This window comes from Myotis myotis, unplaced genomic scaffold, assembly GCF_014108235.1.
Source record: "Myotis myotis isolate mMyoMyo1 unplaced genomic scaffold, mMyoMyo1.p scaffold_m19_p_36, whole genome shotgun sequence".
Classification (NCBI taxonomy): Eukaryota; Metazoa; Chordata; class Mammalia; order Chiroptera; family Vespertilionidae; genus Myotis; species Myotis myotis.
The window spans coordinates 470,001-496,334 of NW_023416342.1; the positions used below are offsets into that span (position 1 = coordinate 470,001).

Sequence of the window (26,334 nt, forward strand, 5' to 3'; positions counted from 1 at the left end):
TGGTCCTGAAGGCGTCACCTGGATAGATCTAGTGAAGGTGAATCACCTGCCTCAGTAGACTGCTTCGTTTTGAGCTTGGGATTTTGTGTCCTGTGAGAGCCTCCTCCCCCTCCTCCTCCCCTCTTGCCCTTCCTCCTCCTCCTCCTCCTCCCCTCCCTTCCCTCCCTCCTGCTCCTCCCCCACCTCCCCCTCCTCCTCCCCTTCTCCCTTCCTCCTCCTCCTCCTCCTCCTCCCCTCCCTTCCCTCCCTCCTGCTCCTCCCCCACCTCCCCCACCTCCCCCTCCTCCTCCCCTCCTCCTGTAGCTGGGAAGAAAAAACCTATGTCCTTCAAACTTTAAATTTTCCTTCAAAAAAAAAAAAAAAGGAAGGAAGAAAGGCTGCTCTCCACTCGAGCTGTGGGCGGTTCGCGGGCCGGGTGCTGACCGATGGGCGGGGTGCTTGGTGGAGGTGAGCGCTCAGTGCTGTCCTCTCCGCGAGTGGTCGTTTATCTGCGCCTCCTATTGCATCAGCTCTGACCGAAAGGAGACTGAGAGGCAGGGGAGGCCCGTTATCCTTCACCCACAGGATGAAGTCATCGCTGTGCGTGCTCCGTGGACAGAATGCCAATGTGGCTGTGAAACATCTGAGGCCGTGTGGAGCCGAGCCCTCGCGCTGTCCCACCGGCTCCCGAGAGAGGCTGTTCGTAGTGAAAGCTCGTGTGTAACGAACAGCGCACAGTGCCTGCTTTTCATTTCCCGCTGCTGTTACGGTCCGTCCGTGGCCGTTTGTGCAGGGGGAGGAAGGAGGAAACGCAGGAACTCAGAGCTGGGCACCGTAGGGCTCTGTTGCTCCCTCTGCCTTTACGTCCCACCTGAGGGAGCTGCTGGCCCATGGGCTGCCCACTCGAGGTGGTGACAGCAGCACAGCCTGCGACGCCTTACGCCCACGGTGAATCCCACCAGACAGAACCCCGAGCCGTGGGGTCAAGGGACGGACACAGGGAGACAAAAGAAGCCACCCAGGTGGGAGGTAGATGCCCCCACCCGCCCCCACACCCCACACCAGGAAAGCCACCGGCTGGCTGTGTGCTGGTTTCATTGCTTTCACACTCGGTCTTGTAACTCATTCTGTCATTTTCCATTCGCTTACTGATTGGGCATAACTCACACCTTGCAAACGACGGGCGATCCAGAGCCCTGTGGCTTTCTTGGTCCTGCGTTCGCTTAGGAGTGCGCTGAGCGCGCGGTGGCGGGAAGAGTACGGATTGTGCGTTAGAAACCTTGGTGTCTGCGGGCTCTGCGGGGGCTGCGCAGTGCTGGGACCCTCTCTTAACCCCGGGCTTTGTGCCGTGTCCGGAGAGGAGCGGCTGGTGGTAGGTTCTCTCGGAGGCCTTCATTGCGCTGAGCACCAGCGGGGGAAGGCGGCCTGGCCCGTGGGAACAGCTGGGCGGACGGGCATCCGCGCTGTGCGGGCGCGGGCAGAGTGTGCTGCATGTCAGTGTCCTCATGGAGTCCTCATGGCAGCATTACCCGGAGCACCTCTGCCCCCAGCCACTTTGCTCTCCCCCTTCCGTTACATAATCATGCAGCACCGCCCGTGTGGCCTGCAGGCCTCCTTTTGGAGCCTCAGGATTAACTGGAATGAAAGGAAGGAGGAAGGGAACTGTGTTCGGTCCAGGTTATAGGATTTCTAGCCTCTTATGATTTACAAATATCCAGGATTGTCTTCCTTTCCTTTTTTACAAACAACAACTAGGACAAAAGGAAAGAAATTTGTAGTAATGAGATCTCACCTCTAAGAAGTGAGCTGGAGGCAGAGCCACGGCTCCAGTGGCGTCAGGGGGAAGAGGAAGCGGCCCGGGGGTGGAGAGCTGGCTGAGGCCTCGCTGAAGGGGCAGCAGGGATCCCAGGTGAGCTGGGCAGGGCCAGGCGCTCCAGGGGCAGGAATGTCTGAGAAGGAGAAAGGTGATGCCTGGGCCCTGGTCGAGGGAAGCTTGCCAGTTAGTACTCAAGGGTCCCCGGGGGAACGGAGACCCGCAGCAGCCCTGGGAGCAGCTCTCACCGTGAGCCTGGCCTGGGAGGCACCGGGGCCTGTGACGACGCACAGACCTGGGCTCTTGCCTTCAGCGGCCCCAATTGCGTGATCCCTGGACCTGCTCAGTCAAGGTGCTGTAGATGCTGAAGACCCCCCCTCCCCCCTGCCCATTATATTTGGGGAAACCCCGGCCGGAGGCATCAGAGCCCCCTGAATACACGCACAGTGGTGGTCAGGGGGCCAATAGGGTCCCCCATTCTGTGGCCTGCTGGGTGAGGGTCAGGCATGTTGGCTGTGTGTGGGCTAGACAGCAGCACCGCAGTGTCCACTTGACTGGTGTGAGGTGACAGCAGCCTGGCTCACAGGGTGCGGTTCGTAGCGGGAGCCAGGTGTGTGCACACGTCTACAGGGGGAGCCATCAGCAGTGAGGCCCCCACAAGGAAGGGAAGCACTCTCCTCTCCCGCCATGGCAGGCGGCAGCTCGCTTCACTGCGGCAGGGGGTCCTCCCCGTGACAGCGCACGTGGATCCCGGCTGGAGGCGGCCGATGCCTGAGGGTGAGACAGGCTCAGCACCTCATAGTGCTCTCATCGTAAAGAACTCATACAGCTCAGCACGCAAGCCCCTTAAAACATGGGCAGAGGACCTAACAGCCAGCTCCCTCAAGAAGACAGATGGCCAACAGTATATGAGAAGATGCTCAACCTCACTGGCTATTAGGAAAATGCAAATCGAAGCTACAGTGATACCACCTCACACCTGTTAGAGCGGCCATCACCAACAAGACAAGCACTAACAAGAGCTGGAGAGGGTGTGGAGGAAAGGGACCCTCATTCACTGCTGGTGGGAATGTCAACTGGTACAACCACCGTGGAAAACAGTATGCTGGTTCCTCATAAAATTAAGAATGGAATTAGCATATGATCCCGCAATCCCTCTTCTGGATATCTACCTGGAAAACTCAAAAACATCTATTTGCAAATATATATTCCCTCCTCTGTTCATCGCAACATTATTCATGATGGCCAAGACATGGAAACAACCAAAGTGCCCTGCGATAGATGATTGGGTAAAGAAGATGTGGTTCATATATACAACGCAACACTACTCAGCTATAAAAAAAAAAAAAAAAGGTGAAATACTGCCATTTGCAGCAACATGGATGGACCTTGAAAATATCATGCTAAGTGAAATAAGTCAGAGAAAGATAAGAACCAGATGATTTCACTCATATGAGGGCTATAAAATGGAAACTCATAGACACAGACAACAGTTATGGGGGTTACAAGAGGGAAGGGGTTGGGGGAGGTAGTAAAGGGTAAAGGGGGCCAAATATATGGTGATGGAAGGTGATCCGACTTTGGGTGGTGAGAACAGGATGTACTGTACAGGTCATGTGTCATAGAAATGTACGCTTGAAAGCCAGGAAGTGTGTAGCCTCTTGCTAAAGCCTCTTACTCTTCTAGAGTAGTATCTTCCTTCCCCTCCTCCTCCAATTAGCACAGTACCAATAGAATTACTGTATGCAAAGCACTAGGTAATGCGAGTTTTTCCTCCTACAAGCCACGCATGGACACTCAGCCTCAGTACTTTTAGTGAGGATCACAGAGTGGCGACTGCTGACTCTTGTGACACGGCAAGGATAGAGTCACTGAGTGTTTGCCGCGTTCACAGTGGGAGCAGAACCTGCAGGGCTGACTGAGAAACCGCCGGTCCTCTGGTTGCGGACACCCACAGGCTGGCCGAGTGTCAGCAGGACCCTGAGCATTTCCGTTACCTTTCCTGTGACAGCTCCTCTGGGAGACAGGAGAGTATGATGTCATCACCCAGTGACGGACAGTAGAATGGTGACACTCATGCCATTTGCTCATGTGTGAGCAGTTCAGACACGCAGTTTGTGAAATTTTCTGCTAGGGTGGCGCATGCATCTGTTGGGAGTATAACCTAACTGAACAATGTGGAGAATCTCCTTCTTTTGCATAATACTGTATAATGTTTTAAACCAAAGAATAAGTGATAAGATTTATAAGCTTCTAATAAGCCAGTGTAAGTGGGTAGAATTGCTATGCAGAGTATGCATTCTCATTCTGAGCTAGAGCACTTCCGACTTCTCTCAGTACTGACGGCACCTGCATGAATAATGCATGGCAGTTAGAATGAATTATCGATGGGAACTGATGGAGGCAGATGCAGTCCAGTGGGGTCTCGGCTCGGGACTGCTCCGTGTGCTAAAAGTAATTTTATTTCATTTTGATGTGGCGTGATTATAATAAATCTGTTTCGCCGTGCCTAAACAGGTTTCAGTTATGGGGAAATGTAATCATAGACAAAAATTATACCTTACTACTGTCCGGTGGGCTGTAGGAAAAAACAAGATCAAAACTAACCTAGCCTCCCCGACCAAACGTGAAAAATCCAGCTAACAGCCCCCGTTCAGTTGTTCTTAGGCAATGTGAATTTTTTGTGTATTTCATAATTAATATAGGAAATGACCATTTAGCATATTTTCCCAGTGTTGCTTTTGGTATAAGACATAGTTTATGTTTAATTCATTTGTCAAATATGTGTATTAAATTGTTTAACATGTAATAGGTGTTTTCTTAATAGTCCATAAACTGAAATTTCTATATCACTTTCAGTTTGACATATGCTTTTATCAAGGATCAGAATAATAGCTTGATGTCACCAGCATTTTCTCTGATTCCATCAGGACAATGAAAATGCCTAAAATTAATTATTTTGTGCCTCTGTGAAGTTCAATGATAGATGAGAAAGGATAATGTGTGATAATGTTAAATTCCTTTTACTCATTTGTCAAACTGTGATTTTAAAAGACTAAAGATATTTATTATTAATTCTGCTCAGAAAACAGTATGGAGATGGGTCTTTGTTTTTGCCGCTTTTTTCTTCCTCTTCCAGGGAGTCAGTGCTGTTCTGTAAGCGCATCTTTAGAAGGTCACTACGCAGGCACGTCTTTCCCTCCGGCTGACTTTGGAGGGAGCTGGATCCAGGGAACAGGACGGCTGCCTGTGGTTTCTCTCCTCTGGTTCTTGCAGGCCCCCGGAATCTGGAGGGTGAGGGGTGGATTGCCCAGGAGGGGGTATCATGACGGCTGGGTGCTTGGGCTGCTGTACGGAACCCCACAAACTGAGTGGCTTACCCAACAGGAACGTTCTGGTTCACAGTTCTGGACACTCGGAGCCCAGGACGAAGGTGGCTGCCGAGCCAGGCTTCCCATGGCCCCGGTAGGCCCTGTGCCGGGCTCTTCCCCCACCTCCCCCGGCTCCAGTGTCAGAGGGCGCTCTCCCCTGCGTGTCCCCTTCCTGCAGACCTCGGTCACACCGGGTCAGAGCCCATCCCGGTGACCTCATCGTAAATGACCACCTGCGAAGACCCTGCTTCCAGATGAGGTCATGTTCGCGCGGAGGTCCCAGTGCCAGGACGTGGGCAGCTTTGGGGGGACGGTATTCAAGCCGTCACCGTAGCCTGAAGAGCTGACACCCCGTGAGCCCGCGAGGGGCATTGTTCTGGCCCTGCTCCTCTCTAGGCCACCTGCGTCAATGGAGGGGGGCCGCGGTAAAGGGAGCCCCCTGCAGTGCCCTTCTGTTTAGGGAATTCCCGTTCTTCAGCCAAGTTGCCCGTAAAGCACATTCTGTAACGTGAAGCGTTTATGTGCCCTTTGCTCTATAAGCCTGGAGATACATCCCCATGGAAGGAAAATAACGGTAAAGGACAGTGAATTCCACGTCTGGCAGACAGTGAAGGTAGCAGAATTCCGAGCATCCTGGGACCTGGACGTGTGTCACCTCAGTGGCTGCACCACCAGCCGACTGGCACTGCGTACGGCCTGTGGCCTTTGCACCGGCTCCTCCCATGAGCTCAGGCTCTTGCCATCACGCAGAGCTTCACGGTCCAGCTTCTGCTCCCCCTGGTTGGGTCTGTATGTTGACTGTGTCTCTTACTGTTGACCCACAACCCCCGCTTGAGACTTCAGATTTTAAATTATTATCGGTGCACATTTTAAAGAAGAGAAGAGTCCCACCCAGTGCCTTCGAGAGACGTAAGGCAGCGCAGGCCCGGCTCGCTGGGTGTGGGCCAGAGGCCTGGGCTGAGGCTGGGAGCGCCGCCGGCCGATGTGCAGCTGCGGGAGCGAGCAGGGCTCGAGTTCTGACAATCAGAGATGGTGACAATTGAGCAACATTTGCCAAACAAAAGCTATTGGTCTAGAATTTATTGAGGATTTTGTTGTTAGTAGGGTAGCAACAGAAGGGAGTTCACCAGGCGTGATCCTGCTGGATTGCTTTATCGTTTCCCATTATTTCCAGGGAGCGAAGGGTACGTCCCCTTTACCTGGTAGTTGTGCACTTACAGATTCGTGCAGACACGTGCTCCTGACGGCTGTGCAGCTCACAGGGCACAGCAGCGCCCCCTGGAGGACCAGCCTCAGGCGCGGAGAGCCAGGCAGCCTGCTCCGGGGTGTCCCGCACACACTGGCTTCTCCGCTCCTGCCGGCTGATGGTTCCCGGGGAGCTGGCGGGTTGCGGTCATACTTCACGCAGCATGGTGAGCGCGGGCATGGCGTGAGGTGTGGGGTGGCTGATACCCGCAGCAGGAGCAGGTGCTTGTGGCATCGCAGGCTCTTCGCGGAGTTTGGAGCCGGGAGCAGGCGCAGGGGCTCCAGGGGGCAGTGCAGCTGCTCAGTGACTGGGTCCTCGACAGTCGGCTGAGGGAGATGAATGACGGTGTTGAGGGCCTCCATTATGTGGGGGGAAAGGGGCCACACGCTAACCTGACGACTCGGGGGAGGCCTGCAAACTCAGAACTAAAGTAACTTTAAAGGAGGGTCTGAAATGAAAACGTTTTTTTAAAGTAAAAGCAGTTTATGGTGGGTAGTCACGTTCTGGGCCGGAATCTTCCTGACAAAGGTCAATCTCGACCTTAACTGAGCCTGCCTGTGGTCTTTGTGCACCTGCCATCACATAGCATAGCATTGGAAGGTCAAAGTCATTTCCCTTTTTCCGGACCCCTCAAAGCACAGGCACCCCTCTGCAGAGACCACAGAGCCCCTCATTGCTATTGAGTTGATTGCTGACTGTTAACTACCCTGCACCCACCTAAGTAAAAGAAGCAGGTGTCTATCATTTTACTCTCTATCCAATCCCAGAGGTTCCCCCCTTTGCTTTCTCCCGCCTCCCTAATCTATCAGCAATGGATGTCATGTGACCCACTTACATCTATTCAGATTGCAATGTATCAAACAAGGTGAAAAACCGCCATTTTCTGGAGCATTATCTCAATCCCTTGAGAGTCTGCTTCCTGCCAGTTGTTGACAGTTTGGCTCAAATAAACTCACACTCATTTTTCACAGGTTTGAATGTTTCTTATGTGAAGGTGACAATCACCTCAGCCATTTTAAGAGAATAAATGAAGCGAGGACAAAGGGAAACCAAAAACAAATAAAAAACTACCACCTACCTTAAATACAGATAGTATAAATGGTGTGTTCACACTTTACCATTTTGGAGCATATCATTATACTTATTTTGTTGTTAATCCTCACTCAAAGATATTTTTTTATTGATTTTAGAGAGAAAAAGAGAGAGGAAAATAAACACACACACACACACACACACACGCGCGCGCGCGCGCGCGCGCTAGAGGCTCAGTGTACAGATTCGTGCACCGCTAGGGTCCCTCAGCCTGGCCTGCACCCTCTTGCAATCCGGGATTCCTTGGAGGATGTCAGACTGCCAGGTTCGGTACAATTCCCTCAGGCCAGACTGAGGGACCCCACCGGTGCATTCGTGCACCGGGCCTCTAGTATGCCTGTAAGATCTTTACTATCTTTCTCCCCTCCCCTCTCCCCCTTCCTTCTGATATTCATCAGCCTGTTCCATGTTTCTATGCCTGTGCATTGAGCGTTTGCCCCCTGGTGGTCATTGCACGTCATAGCTACCAGTCAGAGTCGGAAGGCCACTTAGGCTTTTATATACATAGATGGATAGAGAGAGAGAGAGGGGGCCAAGGATTGGTTGCCTCCCACACATGCTCAGGCTGGGGGTCAAACCTGCAACCGAGGTCTGGGTCCTGACTTGGGAATTGAACCCACAGTCTTTTTGTTGTATGGGAAGGTGCTTCAATCAACCTGGCTTTTAATCAGGCCAGGGCTATATTGATTAAAAAAAAAAACTCTTTCAAAAAATTGTTAGAAGAATTGGGAACCTCATGGAATTACATACCATTAAGGAATCCTCTGAGTCCCAGGTAGATCTCTCAGAATACGTTAGAAATTGCTGTGGCCACGCATGAGGAAAGGGTGAACTGTGCGGGGCACGTGTGCATTGGGATGTGGCGCTGGGGGTGTGGCACTGGGTGGGTTCTGAAGGAGAGTGTCTTAGTCAGACAGCAGGTGCATTGCAGAGCTGTCGTACTATGATCTCTGGTTGAAGGGAGGCGGGTGAGGCTGCCAGTGTCCGTCCTCAGCAGGTGCAGCTCAGCACGAGCCCGGCTCTCGGCACCTGCACAGCTGCTGAGAAGTGCGGGCGAGATGGCTGGAGGCTGGCAGCGCTCCTCTGCCTTAGACCCATGCATGGCGGCCATACACGTGATGCAGTCCTCCTTCCCACCCCCGGCTGCCCTGACCCTTAGGTGGCACGCATGCACCCTTTCTCCTGCCAGCTGCGTGCACCCTTTCTCCTGCCAGCTGCATGCACCCTTTCTCCTGCTAGCTGCGTGCACCCTTTGTCCTGCTAGCTGCGTGCACCCTTTCTCCTGCTAGCTGCGTGCACCCTTTCTCCTGCCAGCTGCGTGCACCCTTTCTCCTGCCAGCTGCGTGCACCCTTTCTCCTGCTAGCTGCGTGCACCCTTTCTCCTGCCAGCCGCGTGGCGATCTGGGCGCTGGTTTACCGTGCACTGTGGTTATCTCACCTGCGTAAGAGTTCCAGTTTGTTGTCACAACCAGACCTTCCGGCCTTGACATGCGTCATTCAGTGGAGGTGTGTTGGGTTAAATGAGATAATAGGTTAAATATCTCTCTCACTTGTCTGCTTGAGGTGAGCAAATGGAGTCCTTGGAATGAAATAAGCTGCTGGCATGTGTGGTGTGAGTGCTGCCATGGCCTGTGTGGGTCTTTGTAGGCGAGATTGTGTGATGAAAACACATTGCAGCTCAGCAAAGCTCTCCAGACAGCTCACACGCAGGGAGGGACCCCCTGCTCAGCCTGAACTGGGGTCGGAGTGTGACTGTGGCAGCTTACCCGCCAGGTGGACCGGCCCAGGGCCCCACAGTCAGGCGTGGCCGCGATGCTCGTCTCCATGGACTGCCGCCTTCCGTGTGCGTGGGGTGAGCGTGTTATCGGGAGGAACTGGACGTGTCTCTTCGTTCCATGCTCAGGGATGCTGGTGGGAGGCAGTGGTGGTCGGTGACGAGGCTGCAGCAAGTGGGATGAACGGGTCGTTGGTGAACCTGATGTTTTTGGAAAATCATTTTAAATCCACACGTAATAACTTGGACATATGCAAAACATGCCCCGATTGTGGGTGGGATTTAATCTCTTCATTTCCTTACCTTTGAAAGGAAGGCCTGTCTAGGAGGCTTGTCACAGGACTTGGTGAAATTCCCGCGGTTGTCTGAGTGCGATTCTCACGTCCACGTCCCAGGTGCTCTCCTGAGCACCTGCCGTCCACCAGACCAACGCGAAGACAAGTACAGGCCTCGCTGGGCCCACACTGAATGGATGAAACGCACTGACATTTCCGCTCCTTTAAAGACGGAAGAGAGTGAGGCAGACTGTGGCCTCTAGAGCAGCAGAGTGGGGTGCTCTGGGGGAAAGCACACCAGCCACCCCACCCGGCGACGGCCCCTGAGGCCAACAGTGGCCACTGTCCCACACACAGGGCTTGGAGATGACTGCATGATCTTTAGGTCGAGCTGCCTGAGACTAAAGGGGGAAAAGCCCTTCCTCCTTCTGGTGGAGGAGGAGGCGGGGAGATGGGCTGCGCCCCGCCCAGGAGCGGAGGCCGGCAGGGCACTGGGTTCATGGCTCAGGGCGCACGGGAAGGCAGGAGGGGACTGCGAGTGATGAGAACTTCTCCCCTTTCGGCGTTCCAACCGGACTTCTGTTTGCCCAGAGAAAAGCTCCGTATAATTACCGCTGACATGCGGATGGTAATTACCAACACAAAACAAAACTAAAACCCACCCACCCCCGTTAACCCTCATGTAAGGGCAGAAGCCTGAGCCGTGGGGGCCGGGCCCCGTGGCCGCGGAGAAGAGGGATGCTGAGGGGGGACGCCGGGCGTCCACACGGTCACTGCATCGAAGGGCTGGGATTCTTCCCGCTGCAGGGGCCGTCCGGCTTCGTGGCGGCGCCGACCGGGTGGAAGGCACAGTGGAGGTGTACGCCAACGGCGCGTGGGGCGCAGTCTGCAGCAGCCACTGGGACGACGCGGACGCTGCGGTCGTCTGTCACCAGCTGCAGCTGGGGTGAGTCCGCGATCTCGCCCGGGCTGGGCACATGACTGGGAGCGAGTGGGCACCATGGTGCTTGTGGGAAGGTTCGTCCTCCTTCCTCATCCCACTCTCCTCAGCAGAGTTGCTGAGAAGGGCCGGGAGGGAGTGAGCTCTTGCCCTCACTTACTCTGTGTGCCCACGGCACTCTCCGCTGGCCACATCACTCTCCCGCTGGCCACGGCATGCCACCCGCTGGCCACGGCACGCCCCCGCTGGCCACATCACTCCCCCGCTGGCCACGGCATGCCCCCCGCTGGCCACGGCACTCCCCCGCTGTCCACATCACTCCCCCGCTGGCCACATCACTCCCCCGCTGGCCACGGCACTCCCCCACTGGCCACGGCACTCCCCCCGCTGGCCATGGCTGGGCCTGTTCCTTGGTCAGGAGTGAAAGCGCCTCTTGGTTTTTCTCTTTCAGCAGATAGTTGTTTAGTCCTAGGAAGCAAGGACTTTGGTTCTAAGAACGGGAATTCCTCAGAGGCGGTCGCCCTGGTTGCTGCCACTTGCTCTGAACTCCCTTCAGCCCCCAAGCTCCGTGCTGTGTGAGAAAGAGGTGACCTTCACCTGTGCTCTCATCCCTGATGGTCCGGTGACATGGGCCGCCCGAGGAGCTGCCCGCTCCCTGCAGCCCTGGGACCTCACTAAAGTGGCCCAGCGCCCACCGCCCGCCCAGCCCTCCATGCCTTAGCCGAGGGTCTTGCCAGGAGCGGGGACTCCATTTTGGAGCAAAAGTTTTATTTTTGTTGTTATTCCTATTGTTCTGTTTTTGTGTCTGATTTCTGTTTTCTAAGGTCACATGCCATATGTTTTTCTTGGCCTTTTTGACCAGAGATCTTTACAAAGCATCTTCTAGCCTGCCAGTGCAGCTCAGTGGTTGAATCAGGAGGTCACAGGTCAATTCCCCAGCAGGGCACATGCCCGGGTTGCGGGCTCAGTCCCCAGTAGGGGAGTGCAGGAGGCAGCCAATCCATGATTCTCTATCAGCATTGATATTTCTCTCTCTCTCTGCCCCTCCTTCCTCTCTGAAGTCTATAAAATATATATATATATATATATATATATATATATATATATACACACACACACACATGCGCGCGCGCACTCTCCCTCTCTAGCGGTCTGGTGCATGAATTCGTGCACCAGTGGGGTCCCTCGGCCTGGTCTGAGAGATTGGGCCAAAACTGGCTCTCCAACATCCCCCAGGCAGTGGTTCTCAACCTTCTGGCCCTTTAAATACAGTTTCTCATGTTGTGACCCAACCATAAAATTATTTTCGTTGCTACTTCATAACTGTAATGTTGCTACTGTTATGAATTGTAGTGTAAATACCTGATATGCAGGATGGTCTTAGGTGACCCCTGCGAAAGGGTCGTTTGACCGCCAAAGGGGTCACAACCCACAGGTTGAGAACCGCTGCCCCAAGGGGTCCCGGATTGCAAGAGGGCGCAGGCCAGGCCAAGGGACCCCACCGGTGCATGATCAGGACTGGGGAGGGACACAGGAGGTTGGCCAGCCGGGGAGGGACCGCGGGAGGGCTACAGGGTGTGTCTGGCCCATCTTGCTCAGTCCTGATCAGCTGGACCCCAGCAGCAAGCTGACCTACCAGTTGGAGGGTCTGCCTCCTGGTGGTCAGTGCACATCATAGAGAGCAGTTGAGTGGCCTTAGCATATCATTAGCATATTACACTTTGATTGGTTGAATAGCTGACTGGTCGACTGGACACTTAGCATATTAGGCTTTTATTATATAGGTTATATATATATATATATGTGTGTATATATTATATATATATATATATATTTTTTTTTAAGAAAAATGCAGGTCTAAAAGACTGAAAGAAAGGTTTGCAATTTAGAAATATTTTGCATTAATAATCAGTGAGTGATAATCTATAATAATAAAAGCATAATATGCTAATTAGACCGGACGTCCTTCCAGATGTCCTTCCAGACGAACTTCTGGACAAAGCTGGGGCTGCAAAGGAAGCCTGGGTCCCGGGTGCCAGAGGGAAGCCGGTGCTGGCAGCTGCGGGAAGGAAGGCCCACTCTTGCACGGATTCCGTGCGTCAGGCCTCTAGTTTCTAATAGGATGATACCAATGAAAAGGTTACTCAGCCCCAGTGAAATCAGTGAGATTTTGCCAGCTTCCTCCTGCTTCCCATGAGGAGGGTGAGGCGTGAGTATTCAGGAGAACCAAACCTTGAAGGCAAGCTTTGTTGAGATTTTTTATTAGAGCAGCAAGTAGGGTTAATGTACCTAGTTACTCACTGATGTTAAACGTGAGCGTTGGTCGGAATCAGGAGGAGCGGCGGAAGCTGGGGCCTGTAAGCGTGTGCTGGTAGGAGTGGTAATTCTGATTTTATCAATGAGGGTTCCGTCTCAAAGAATGTTGACTTGAGCGTCTCCTAGGAGAGCCTGAGGGTGTGAGCATCGGGTGGCGGTGTCTGCGTCTTCCTACGGGCACATCTCCCTGTGCTTTGGTTCCCTGAGAACCAGGGAGGAACCGTGTCCCCTGAGGCTCTGACCTGGGGAGGCAGGAGCGCCGGAGGGGCCATGGACTCCGTGAGCAGACCTATCCGCTGCCGGACGGAAGGGTGGCTGGCCTCTGTTCTGCAGACGCACACTCGGGCTCACATTCCCCAGTGCCCGCTGTGAACAGCACCAGGGAGGACGAGTGGAGCCCAGACTCCTTGCCGGCAGGACAGTCATGATGCAGACGTGCTCCTGACATGTACTGCTGCATGGGCGGGAGCTGCTGTGTGGAGACAGGCAGAGAGAGTGCCATGTTAATCAGACAACCGTCTCCTCTATTTTAAATGCAACATCCATCTGTACATATAAAAGTATGTCCATTAGCTGTGCGAAACGCAGAGCTTATCTGCCTGCTATTAACTTACTAATTGGTAAAAGGTGTACTGGCATATACTGTATAGAACAGGGTGGGCAAACTTTTTGACTCGAGGGCCACAATGGGTTCTTAAACTGGACCGGAGGGCTGGAACAAAAGCATGGATGGAGTGTTTATGTGAACTATCATAAATTCAAAGTAAACATCATTACATAAAAGGGTACGGTCTTTATTTTTTTTAGTTTTATTCATTTCATACGGGCCGTATCCGGCCCGCTGGCCGTAGTTTGCCCACGGCTTTTTAAAATGTGAATGGATTGCCTCTCGGTACATCTTGCTTAGATACAGTGGTGGTAATCATTTTGAAATGCTGGGCTGAAGTGCTGGAGCGAGAAAGACTCTTCAGGCTCTGGCTTCTCCATTTCCTCATCTGAAGGCAGAGCATGTGCAGGCCCAGCTAAGAGTGATCTGTCACGTCCGAAGGCCAGGAGTGGGCAGGCCCAGCTAAGAGTGATCTGTCACGTCCGAAGGCCGGGAGTGGGCAGGCCCAGCTAAGAGTGATCTGTCACGTCCGAAGGCCGGGAGTGGGCAGGTCCAGCTAAGAGTGATCTGTCACGTCCGAAGGCCAGGAGTGGGCAGGTCCAGCTAAGAGTGATCTGTCACGTCCGAAGGCCGGGAGTGGGCAGGCCCAGCTAAGAGTGATCTGTCACGTCCGAAGGCCGGGAGTGGGCAGGCCCAGCTAAGAGTGATCTGTCACGTCTGAAGGCCGGGAGTGGGCAGGCCCAGCTAAGAGTGATCTGTCACGTCTGAAGGCAGAGCGTGGGCAGGTCCAGCTAAGAGTGATCTGTCACGTCCGAAGGCCAGGAGTGGGCAGGCCCAGCTAAGAGTCATCTGAGCTGAGTCCAACTGGGCTCCAGGTCTCACGTACGTGACCCGCTCCTCCCACAGCCCCGGTCCCTCTTTTTGTGGGTGTATCTGCCCATTTTCTTCTAAAACCTGCCATAGACGTTAAAGCCACATGCATACCGTGGCTTCAAGACTGACTGAGAAGATGGCCATGCGTAAGCCACCCGGGTTGCCATTTCCTTGAAACTTGTGTAACCCACGTGTTTTCCTTTCTCTCCCACATCCATCTTTATGGGTTTCTTCCATTTTTAAAAATCCAAATGATGTGACAAAAGTGCACCCCCCTTTGCTAAACCTAACGTCGATCGTTGTACTTCCAGGAGAAAGGGAGTCGCAGAACACACCCCGCTGTCCGGGCTGGGCCGCATCCCCGTCCACTGGAGCGGCGTCCGCTGCCGAGGAGACGAGGAGAGCCTCCAGCTGTGCGCCAGGGACGCCTGGCGGGGCGGGGCGTGTCCGGAGGCGGCCGCCGTCAGGTGCAGCGTGTCCCACGGTAAAGGGGTTCATCCGTGTTTCCTTCCATGGTGTTGTCAGCCTGGTTCCAGGGGATGGCTGTGTGTTACACCACTTCCCGTGAGAGTGACCCAGCCGTGAGCCGGCATCACCCTGCCCGGTCCGGGGTGTCTTCCCTGGGAGTGTGTCTCCTGTGCACGCCGCCCGGCCGCACACCCAGCGTGTTTTGTATTTTCCCTGACTCGCTGGCGGAAACAGCATGTGCTGTGCAGGCCACACTTGCTTTGGTGATGGGAAATCCTGAGGGATGCGTGACAGAAAGTCAGCTGGAGACCAAAGGGAACCTGCAGCAGCCACAGCTGTGCTCACGGTGGGCGAGAGGGCGTCATGCACCCGTGTCCCCCGTGGGTTTTGCAGGATGACTTCCCCCGTGGGTACGGCCTTCCTTAAGCACCAGCTACTGGGCACGAGGTGACCGGCAGAATGGGTTCAGCGCACAAGGCCTGTGCTCGTAGGGACGGACGTAGAGGAGGGAGCAGCTGCCGTCACAGAGGCTGATGTGTTTCCGGGGACCAAGGTGTATTTTAATGGGCAACCCAGGGCCACCGCACCTCACAGAACCCCTTTTTCAGTGTCCTCGGAGGTGCCCCAGGGCAGCGGGCCTGTGTGAGTGCAGGTGTCAGGGGGAAGGCAAGCTCCCACCCCAGAACCACGGAGGCCCAGGTTACGGGCCTCCCAGTGAGCTGGCCGGAAGCCCGAGGCTGGGGCCGGGGCCAGGCGGTGCGCTCTCCGCCCTGCCGCCCTTTCCCGCGGGCGGTGCACTGTCTGCTCTGCCCAGCGGCTGTCTGGTATTTCCCTTCCCTTCCCGTCCCCACCTGTGGGGAGGCTGCCCTTGGCCGAGCATGTGTTTGCGCGGCTGCCTCCAGCCCGGGCGGATGGGGCTCCACGGAGCACTGCGCTTTCCTCATTATTGCTTGTGTTCTGTGCTCACCGGGACGGATACGATGTTACATTTTCAAGTAGAGAGGAAGTAAAGTCTTAGAAACAACAGTTCTCTCTCTCTCAGGATATTTCTGTACTTCTTAAAAAAGTTCTCTCTGCTCTCTGTAAGCAGTCCGCTTGTTTAAACCCTGGTTGCAAAGATAGAGTTGAGGTCACTTATCACCATATATGACACGGGAAGCTGAGACACATTTGAAGTGAGAAGGACAAAAAGAGGCTCTTACGGTAAAGGACATGGGAATACGAAAGCAAATCGCTCGGACCAGTGAACACGGACTTCGCCTCTGGGCCCGCGGCAGACTTCCCGTGCGTGTTTGCAGTTGGGAGGTGACATTGTGCCTCGTCCTCTGGGACCTGCCGCCGTCCCAACGCGTGTGGGGGCCGCTGTGCGGGCACTGGCCCGGGAGCAGCCGCCTCCGTGAGAGCCTCTGGGAGTTACTTGTCCGCAAGTCCAGCAGGAGCCAGCTGCCTCCCGGAAGGTCTCTCTCCAGCGATGTTGTGTGTTTGTGGGGAGGATGTGGGATGTTGACTTCCTTTTGTCCTCCAGCTTTTCTCTGTTTTACAATTACTCATACAACCAGAAAAACCACATGCTTTCAAATAAAACACGGCATTAAAAATGCAAGGTAGTGTGCCATAATGGTCCTGGGCTGTAGGTGATTTTAAATTTCCTCTGAGAATATTTTGTTTTTCTCTATTCTCTAAGCTTACCAATGCGCAGGGGAGAATGCAATAACTTAAGAAACTTACACTTTTTAAAAATATATATATTTTATTGATGTTTTACAGAGAGGAAGGGAGAGGGATAGAGAGTTAGAAACATCGATGAGAGAGAAACATCGGTCAGCTGCCTCCTGCACATCCCCCCACTGGGGATGTTCCCGCAACCCAGGTACATGCCCTTGACCGGAATCGAACCTGGGACCCTTCAGTCCGCAGGCCGACGCTCTATCCACTGAGCCAAACCGGTTATGGCGAAACTTACACATTTTAAAATTATTTTTCTGTGTTTTCCAAGCCTTGTAAAGGAAAAATACACATGACTTATGCAAATTTGTTTCCTACCATAATTGGGCCATCAGTTAATTATGGGAGCAATACACGATGCTGGGAACAGCCGTGCTTACTCAGCCTGTCTTTATTCTTTTGCAAATAAGAGCCCGCGACCTGCATACGCGCACGCAGTGGACACGAGTGTGTGCGGAGCGCGTGGGCCGAGCCTGCCCCGAGCTCAGCTGGTGCTGCAAACGCACACACACGTCCAGGTGCCGGCTGGGAGCCTCCGGGCCAGCCAGCGTGTCTCCTGTGGCTCAAGGGTTAGCATTTGGCAGGAGGTGCCACTAAGCCTCCTCATAGGGCCCCAGCTGTTCTGACCCTTTTACCACATCACAGCCTTCATTCCAGAAACGGCAGGCCGCCTGCTGTGTCCCAGGCGCATTCTGCGGCTCGGAAGTCCAGCACTCTCCCCACTCTGCGCCGCCCCCCTCCCAGCCCCCCCCCCTTCGCGGCCCTCAGCCAGGCTTCTCCAGAACAGATGCCCGCTGCCTCGCGTACGGCCTTCCTGATGACTCTGGCAGGAAGCGCCTGGAGGTGAGGGCTGCCCAGGACCCCCGGGTGCCCTGCAGCACCTGGGCACCCCCTGCCACAAGCAGGCGCCTCTCCAGCCTGCGCGCACCTGTGTTCCGGCCCCTGGGTGCTGGGTGCTGGGTGCCTGGGCGCCGGGACGGAGAGGCGCTCTGTGCTGCACTCCACGTGGCGTGTGACCATCCCATCATGCACTTAGGGAAAGGCAGCCCGAGGGAGACGGGGGCAGGCAGTGGGGAAGTCCCAGGGAGGCTCCCAGGAGGACGTTCGGAGTGGAGGACTGCGGAGAGGGGGCACCTGTGACGGCCTGTGGGGCCATCACTCCCACAGAAGGAGCCGCCGGCGTGCAGGCCCAAGGCCGGTCTAGTGTCAGGAGTTCCGGGGATGGGAGGAGGGCAGGGTGGCCATCCTGACGGAGGCAGGAGTGGAGGGAACTTGAGAGCGAGGGGGCCAGCTCGGGGCATGGGCTACCGAGGAATCGGGGGGAGGACCATGGTTCCAGGCACAGGATGGGACTCTGAACTGGCTCCTGCCCGAGACACCCACCACCGTGGCATGAAGTGTCAGGCGCCCACTTGGCCTTGGTTTCTGTGGATGTCCATGTACGTCTGCGCTCAAACAGGCTGCTGCAGACTGAGTGCCCTTCATGGTGGTTACAGGTCGGGCGGGAATGCCCAGGCGTCTGGAGAACAGTCTGTCCCCACGGCACTGCCACGCACACCCAGCGTGCTCCCCGCAGGGGCGGGCGGGTCCCCCTGGTTCCCGAGGCCAGGCCGCTGGGAAAGATGCTTGGGGACGGATGGCTTCCTCTTAGGAGCGGCTTGTGTGAGCGAATTCAGTGCGGAGCGTGCCCACTGGCTGAGATGAGCGTGAAGTGGATGAGTGTGAGCCGCATCACGGACGTGCCTGAGTGAACACCCCTTCACTGTGGGGACTGGGGAAGAACTGGGGAGCCCTCATCCGCCGCCCTGTGTCATGGGGTGTCACTGTCTCTGATTTCCCAGGTGCAGGCCCCGCCTCCCCCGTCCTGCGCCTCGCAGGCGGGAGCAGCGCGCACGAGGGCCGCGTGGAGCTCTACCACGCCGGCCAGTGGGGGACCGTCTGCGACGACCAGTGGGACGACGCCGACGCGGAAGTCATCTGCAGGCAGCTGGGCCTCAGGTTGGTTCTCCTCGTCCTTGTTCCGTTTCGCTTTAACTTTTGAACCTGATATTTCCTGCCCGTCGTCAGGTGCTGTGTGTTCAAACTGCGCGTCCTTAGTGAGTGGGAAATGCCAGCTTTGCGCTTCCTGAAGCCTGCGCCTCCCCAGGGGGCACGTGTGCTCCGCGGTCCCCTCTGTCCTGTCGGAGCTCCGAGGATTTTATACCCAGGGGAGCTGAGCCTTGCACTGCTTCTCATAGTAGCTTTGCGTTGCTCCTGGCAGCCACAGAGACCTGTCAGTCACAGAGACCTGTCAGCCACAGAGACCTGTCAGTCACAGAGACCTGTCATTCACAGAGACCTGTCAGTCACATGATGACACCGCAGCATCCAGCTTCTCCCCAGCTTCTCCCCGACATCTGCACTTTTGACCTCTGCTTCCTTATTTGTTGGGGTGTGTAGAACAAACAGTGTTGCTTGGTGTGCCAAGGAGATGGCCCCCATGGGCGGGCAGTGCAGGTGTGCCGTGGAGAGCGTGGCAGTCCGCGCTCCCTGCCGCACGGCGCGAGGGGGACTGCCCGGGACACGGTGCTGCGCCCCAGGTCCGCCAGCCCCCTCCAGTGGTTCTGGATGTAGGCACCGCGAGCCGAGGTGTCTCTGACATTCCGTTAGGGGCTTGTAATATTTGGTGTTTTCCCTGACCTTGGGGCTTGCCACTGAGCCCTGTGGGGGCTTCTCTGTCCGCACGGCCGTCAGGGACCGTCCCTGGCGGTGGTCGTCTTTGGAATGTGAGCTGTCTCCACTCGTTGTCTTTGGCAGTTGTTTTTGTCACTCACCCGCCTCCTTTGAAAAACTCTGTGTTTATATTGAAGTATTTTAAAGTAAAATATAGACAGTTTACCTCTACATACTCCCCTGTGCATCTCTTAGAATGAGGACATTGTGCTGCGTGGCCAGCTGACCCTTATCGCAAGTGACCATTCCTGACGGTGCCTGACACCGTGGCTGGTCGGCAGCCCCCTCGTCCCGCTGCACGGTCCCTGAGGTCTCTCTCCCAGGCAGAGCCCTCTGTGACAGTGACAGGGACTGTGGGAGGGACCAGCCTCGTGTGCTGCAGAGCGCCCACCTCCTGGGTCAGTGTCAATCCCCTAAACGGAGCCTCTGGCTGAAGGATCGTCCCCCAGGCGACATGCTCGCCTCCTCCCTCCCGCCAGGACGCAGGCACAGCTTGGGCCGCCTGGAACGACACTTCCCCGCCGTCCCCACCCCGCTGACCCGCTGGCCCGGGGCCTCGGCGCCGTTCCCCAGTCCACGTGTGGACTGGCACAGGCGAGACCAAGCTGTGTCTGCAGGACTGACGGCCGCGTGTGGCGGGCACCGTGAGGTCGTTGCGGTCACTGTCTTTGGATGGGTCAGGAGTGAGGCCAACTAGCTCTTCCTGAGAAAACTAACTAATCCTTACATGTTTAAGACTAGACTTAAAAAATGTATTTCCATTGATTTCCGAGAGGAAGGGAGAGGGAGAGAGAGACATCAGCGCTGAGAGTCACTGAACGGCGGCCTCCCGCGCCCCACACTGGGGACCCAGGGATCGAGCCCGCAGCCCGGACGTGTGCGCTGCCTGGGAGTCGAGCCATGGCCTTCTGGTTCATAGGTAGACGCTCAATCACTGAGCCACATGGGCCCGGCTTCACACTAGGTTTTGGAACTGCTCTGATTGGGTGTCAGTTTCAGGACCAGTTTCCCGCACATTGTAGGCGGTGGAGTCACCGTAGCGCGGGGCTGGGTGTGGGCTGCGGTGGGCCCGCCGGGGACGGGGGTCGCAGGATACCGCGCAGCGGCAGTGGCCCCCTCTGTGATGCATCTCACGTGGGGGGTTCAGTGCCTAACGCGTTAGCGCACGTAGCAAGCACGCGACACGCTTTGGCAATGGAGGGCAGTCTAGGGACTGTTATCGTTGGAGGATGTTATTAAACATTCAAAGCAGACTGACCTTTTGGTGGTGAGCTTATGAGCCACCATTCCTTTATCCAGAACTTCTATTTAGTTAGGTGTCTATGAAGTTGCCATTTTAAAACACTCTGGTTAATGTGTGTATTCACTGCTATCAGTCACGTGGCCAGTGGTGTGCTAATTGGTTTTCACGTGAGTTACTGAGAAACCTATGTCTTTGTCAAAAGTGGTAAGGATTTCGAGGGTATAGTAAGTAATAGCATATTTAGCATTACCAGTTACAGTATGGATTAATCTAAATTTAAGCTGTAAGGCATTTTTAAAAATCACTAATATATTTCTGTGAAGAAAAAGGCATGCCTTTTTTTTTTTTGCTCAGAAAAATGAATAGAAAATTTAAATGACACACTGTGAATATTAATTATATTTACAGTTATAGAAGTGATTCTAAAGGGCAAAGATTTTTTTCACTCACATCAACAGCTCTTATACAAAGACCATGTTGCCAACAGCCTGCACATAGAAAGAACATACAGACAGAACCACAAGATGACTGTCTTCATGCTGAGCACGTGGGGGGTTCTTTCTCACGTGTTGGCACGTGCTTACAGCCTAAGCATTAGCTCATTGCTGTCTTCTGTGTGAGGACTCGTGTTTGGGAGATGGTTCAAAGGGAAGATGTCTCCAAATATACACGGCAGCAAAGGTCACCCGCGGGCCTGGTGGCACCCACCAGTCTGAGCTGCCGTTTACAATTCTCTCACAAACTTGCATTGAAACAGCGCCTGCAACCGCCCTTCTCTAGAATGTGTTTGCTCACTTAACGGCTCAGTACTTTCTGTAGGTGAGTTGTTTTTAATGGCACTTGGCGGTAAGCAGACAGCAGATGGTTGCTTGTCCACATTTATGGTTTGTTCTTGAGCAAATTGCATCTCAGTCTTGGTGGATCTGTTGCTGCCCCGAGGGAGACTACGTCATGCCTGCCCGCGGAGGGGGCTGCGGTTTCCCTGCGAGATGCTGCCTTTGTGGACCCTGCTCTTCCCCTGGTGTCTGTGGAGTTTGCTGGCTGGCAAGCTTCCCGAATACCAGAGGAATTACTGTGCTCAAGATACCGAGGTCTGATTAACCCCGAGCTCGGAGAACAAGGAGGGAGAGGAAGGGAGGCAGCCAGATGTTAGCAAATGGAACCTGGGAAAGCATCTGTACACGGGAAGCTCCAGGGGAACCTTCCCTAGAGCTCCTTTCGTGCAGGAACATGAAGGCCTTTCTGTGCCTTTCAGAACCCTGAACAGCACAGCTCAGGACTGTGACGTCATATTTTATTGTGTGGCTATGCTGTAATTTGCATAGGAATTTAACAGTTTCAAACAGTTATTTTTTTTTTCTGCTGTAAAATTATCGTACAAAACCATATTATTGAGTGGTCAGAATAAAGTGCTGCCAGGGCCCCGTCCACCTCCTGCCCAGCCCCAGCCCTGCCTCCTGGGGTAGTCCAGTGTCCCGCTGCGCCCGCCTGCGCTGTGGGTGGGGAGCCGCAGCTCAGGCCCCTCCCTTTGGGTCTCTCCAGGGTCCCCACCTGTCCTCACCCAACCGGAGGCCATGGCTTTCCCAAGGGAGTGGGGAGCAGGTCCCATGGGCCTTTTCGGTTGTCTGTCTCCCCTCCGGGGTGGGGTGGGTGGGGTGTACCATGCAGGGCCTTGGGGCCGGCCATCTTTCCTGCTCCTGCTCGTCCCTGGTCAGTCCATCCATTGCTGTCTGTGACCGTCTAACCATGATGCCTTAACATGTGGGACGTGTGCTGTGGGGCCGTCAGTAACCTCTAGCCCTGTGTCTGCATGAGCATGTGGTCTCCCAGGCCTGCCACCCCTTCTGCAGTCCCCGTGGCCAGGAGGCGTGGACACACCACTGCTCCCCCAGCCAGGGCCTGGCCAGCCCCCCTCTGCCCCCCCCAAACCCTCCCACCCCCGCCCCAGCCAGGGCTGAGGGGCAGCTCCGGGGCCTGGGGAAAGCCAAATTGCCAAACCAGAAGTGGCTCCAGCACCATCTGAGAGGCCGGTGTCCTCACGCCTCTTCCTTCTGCCCCGGTGGGCAGCGCCAGACCAGAGTCCACGGCCCCACAGAGCCCTCGGACAGAGCCAGGGCTGAACCTTATCTCCCGCCCCCCCGGGCCCGCCGTCTGGATGGCATGCCTGGCCTGTCGGTACTTATTGCCTCCGTAGGTGCCGTCCTCTGGGCCCACTGGCCTGCCGCCTCCGCCCCCAGGCTCCATGCCGCCATCCCCGGGCCTCCCGGACGTAGCCAGGACCACTGTGGGACCAAGTGTGCACAGTCGGAGCTGTCCCCTGCATCCCCCTCCCTCCCCCCCAGGTCAGGCCTGGCTGGAACACTCAGGAGCCTGTCCCTGCTTCTGCTCTGACTGGGAAATAAACTCCCCTAAGGAAAAAAAAAAGCCCCCCCCACACCTGCCTGGGGCAATTCCTCCTTCACGTGAACTTGCTGACCCCAGCCCTCATTGGCCTGGTCTGCATCCTTGGCCTCAGACGGGCCTCACCTTTATGCAACTTCATGGCCCATCCATCCTGGCCTCCTTGCTCTACTGCAGTGGTTCTCAACCTTCCTAACGCCGCGACCCTTTAACACAGCTCCTCATGTTGTGGTGACCCCCAATTCATTGTTACAGATTGAACATCATTAAAGCATAGTGATTCATCACAAAAACAATGTGTAATTATATATGTGTTTTCCGATGGTCTTAGGCGACCCCTGTGAAAGGGTCGTTCAACCCCCAAAGGGGTCACGACCCACAGGTTGGCGACCAACAGGTTGAGAACCGCTGCTCTACTAGCTCCTAGACCTGCGCGCGCGCTCTCTCTCTCTCTCTCTCTCTCTCTCTCTCTCTCTCTCTCTCTCTCTCTCTTTCACACTCAGTCTCTCTCTCCTCTCTTACATCCTTGGGCTGGATCTGGTCTCTGTCACCATAGGCCTCTGCCCAACCCCTACCCAGGCAAGCCGGTGGGTGGGGTGCAGCTGCCCCCCACGCCCGTCTGCCCTGCCCAGATCTCTCCCCTAAGCCTGGGCCTGCAGGTGGCAGGTGGAGGGGCTGCCCCAGCCCACGCTCTAGTCATGAGGGGAAGCACTGGGCTCAGTCAGACCCTGGAAACCAGGCCCCCGGGAGGGGCCCAGCATCCCACTGGAGTCCCAAGCACGCTGTTCATTGCCCCTTCCCCAAAAATGACTAGGTCTCCCCACCCCCACCCCCACCCCCACCCCCACCCCCACCTCGCTACGGGCCCTTGCTGTGGAGTTCGAGCAGTCATGCCAAGCTTGAAGAAGGGCTGCTTCTGAGGTCAGATGTTGTCTGTCAATTAAAGAAATACTGTGGGGGAAAAAAAAAATATATATATATATATATATATATATATATATATAAATTTTTTCCCTATTTTTTTTCTCAAGTTTATAGTGTGTGTTTTTCTCTGATTAATTAAACATTTTCTGTGATCATTAAAAGGATGTTTATAAACAATGGAAAGTGTGGGGAAATATAAGGAAGAAAATAAAACACCCAGTGGTCTTTGAAAGAGTGCACACACATCATCTTTCAGGTTTGAAATACACTGTATCCCAGGTGCTCTGCCCGACTGTTGAATACAGTGTATCCCAGGTGCTCTGCCCGCCTGTTGAATACAGTGTATCCCAGGTGCTCTGCCAGCCTGTTGAATACAGTGTATCCCAGGTGCCCTGCCAGCCTGTTGAATACACTGTATCCCAGGTGCCCTGCCCGCCTGTTGAATACACTGTATCCCAGGTGCCCTGCCCGCCTGTTAAATACAATATATCCCAGGTGCCCGGCCCGCCTGTTGAATACACTGTATCCCAGGTGCCCTGCCCGCCTGTTGAATACACTGTATCCCAGGTGCTCTGCCCGCCTGTTGAATACACTGTATCCCAGGTGCCCTGCCCGCCTGTTAAATACAATATATCCCAGGTGCCCGGCCTGCCTGTTGAATACACTGTATCCCAGGTGCTCTGCCCGCCTGTTGAATACACTGTATCCCAGGTGCCCTGCCCGCCTGTTGAATACACTGTATCCCAGGTGCCCTGCCCGCCTGTTGAATACAGTGTATCCCAGGTGCTCTGCCCGCCTGTTGAATACACTGTATCCCAGGTGCCCTGCCCGCCTGTTGAATACAATGTATCCCAGGTGCTCTGCCCGCCTGTTGAATACACTGTATCCCAGGTGCTCTGCCCGCCTGTTGAATACAATGTATCCCAGGTGCTCTGCCCGACTGTTGAATACACTGTATCCCAGGTGCTCTGCCCGCCTGTTGAATACACTGTATCCCAGGTGCCCTGCCCGCCTGTTGAATACAGTGTATCCCAGGTGCTCTGCCCGCCTGTTGAATACACTGTATCCCAGGTGCCCTGCCCGCCTGTTAAATACAATATATCCCAGGTGCCCGGCCCGCCTGTTGAATACACTGTATCCCAGGTGCTCTGCCCGCCTGTTGAATACACTGTATCCCAGGTGCCCTGCCCGCCTGTTGAATACACTGTATCCCAGGTGCCCTGCCCGACTGTTGAATACAATGTATCCCAGGTGCTCTGCCCGCCTGTTGAATACACTGTATCCCAGGTGCGCTGCCCGCCTGTTGAATACAATGTATCCCAGGTGCGCTGCCCGCCTGTTGAATACACTGTATCCCAGGTGCTCTGCCCGCCTGTTGAATACAATGTATCCCAGGTGCTCTGCCCGACTGTTGAATACAGTGTATCCCAGGTGCTCTGCCCGCCTGTTGAATACACTGTATCCCAGGTGCCCTGCCCGCCTGTTGAGTACAGTGTATCCCAGGTGCTGTGCCCGCCTGTTGAATACACTGTATCCCAGGTGCCCTGCCCGCCTGTTGAATACACTGTATCCCAGGTGCTCTGCCCGCCTGTTGAATACACTGTATCCCAGGTGCCCTGCCCGCCTGTTGAGTACAGTGTATCCCAGGTGCTGTGCCCGCCTGTTGAATACACTGTATCCCAGGTGCCCTGCCCGCCTGTTGAGTACAGTGTATCCCAGGTGCTGTGCCCGCCTGTTGAATACACTGTATCCCAGGTGCACTGCCCGCCTGTTGAATACAGTGTATCCCAGGTGCTCTGCCCGCCTGTTGAATACAGTGTATCCCAGGTGCCCTGCCCGCCTGTTGAATACAATGTATCCCAGGTGCTCTGCCCGCCTGTTGAATACAGTGTATCCCAGGTGCTCTGCCCGCCTGTTGAATACAATGTATCCCAGGTGCTCTGCCCGACTGTTGAATACAGTGTATCCCAGGTGCTCTGCCCGCCTGTTGAATACACTGTATCCCCGGTGCTCTGCCAGCCTGTTGAATACAGTGTATCCCAGGTGCTCTGCCCGCCTGTTGAATACAGTGTATCCCAGGTGCTCTGCCCGCCTGTTGAATACAGTGTATCCCAGGTGCTCTGCCAGCCTGTTGAATACACTGTATCCCAGGTGCCCTGTCCGCCTGTTGAATACAGTGTATCCCAGGTGCTCTGCCCGCCTGTTGAATACAGTGTATCCCAGGTGCTCTGCCCGCCTGTTGAATACAGTGTATCCCAGGTGCTCTGCCCGACTGTTGAATACAGTGTATTCCAGGTGCTCTGCCCGCCTGTTGAATACAGTGTATCCCAGGTGCTCTGCCCGCCTGTTGAATACAGTGTATCCCAGGTGCTCTGCCCGCCTGTTGAATACAGTGTATCCCAGGTGCTCTGCCAGCCTGTTGAATACAGTGTATCCCAGGTGCTCTGCCCGCCTGTTGAATACAGTGTATCTCTGGGGCTCTGCCCGCCTGTTGAATACACTGTATCCCAGGTGCTCTGCCCGCCTGTTGAATACAGTGTATCCCAGGTGCTCTGCCCGCCTGTTGAATACAGTGT

At 55.0% G+C, this 26,334-nt stretch overlaps 1 protein-coding gene across 1 annotated transcript in view; it reads left to right on the forward strand.

Annotated features, from left to right (window-relative positions):
* The window catches only part of PRSS12 (serine protease 12), a 68,326-nt gene that overhangs the window by 1,365 nt on the left and 40,627 nt on the right, over positions 1-26,334 (forward strand). Inside the window, exons 2-4 of the mRNA XM_036303271.1 lie at positions 10,358-10,496; positions 14,598-14,770; positions 18,321-18,477. Of these exons, the coding sequence (XP_036159164.1) occupies positions 10,358-10,496; positions 14,598-14,770; positions 18,321-18,477 (469 nt within the window). The remainder of the gene's footprint in view (positions 1-10,357; positions 10,497-14,597; positions 14,771-18,320; positions 18,478-26,334) is intronic.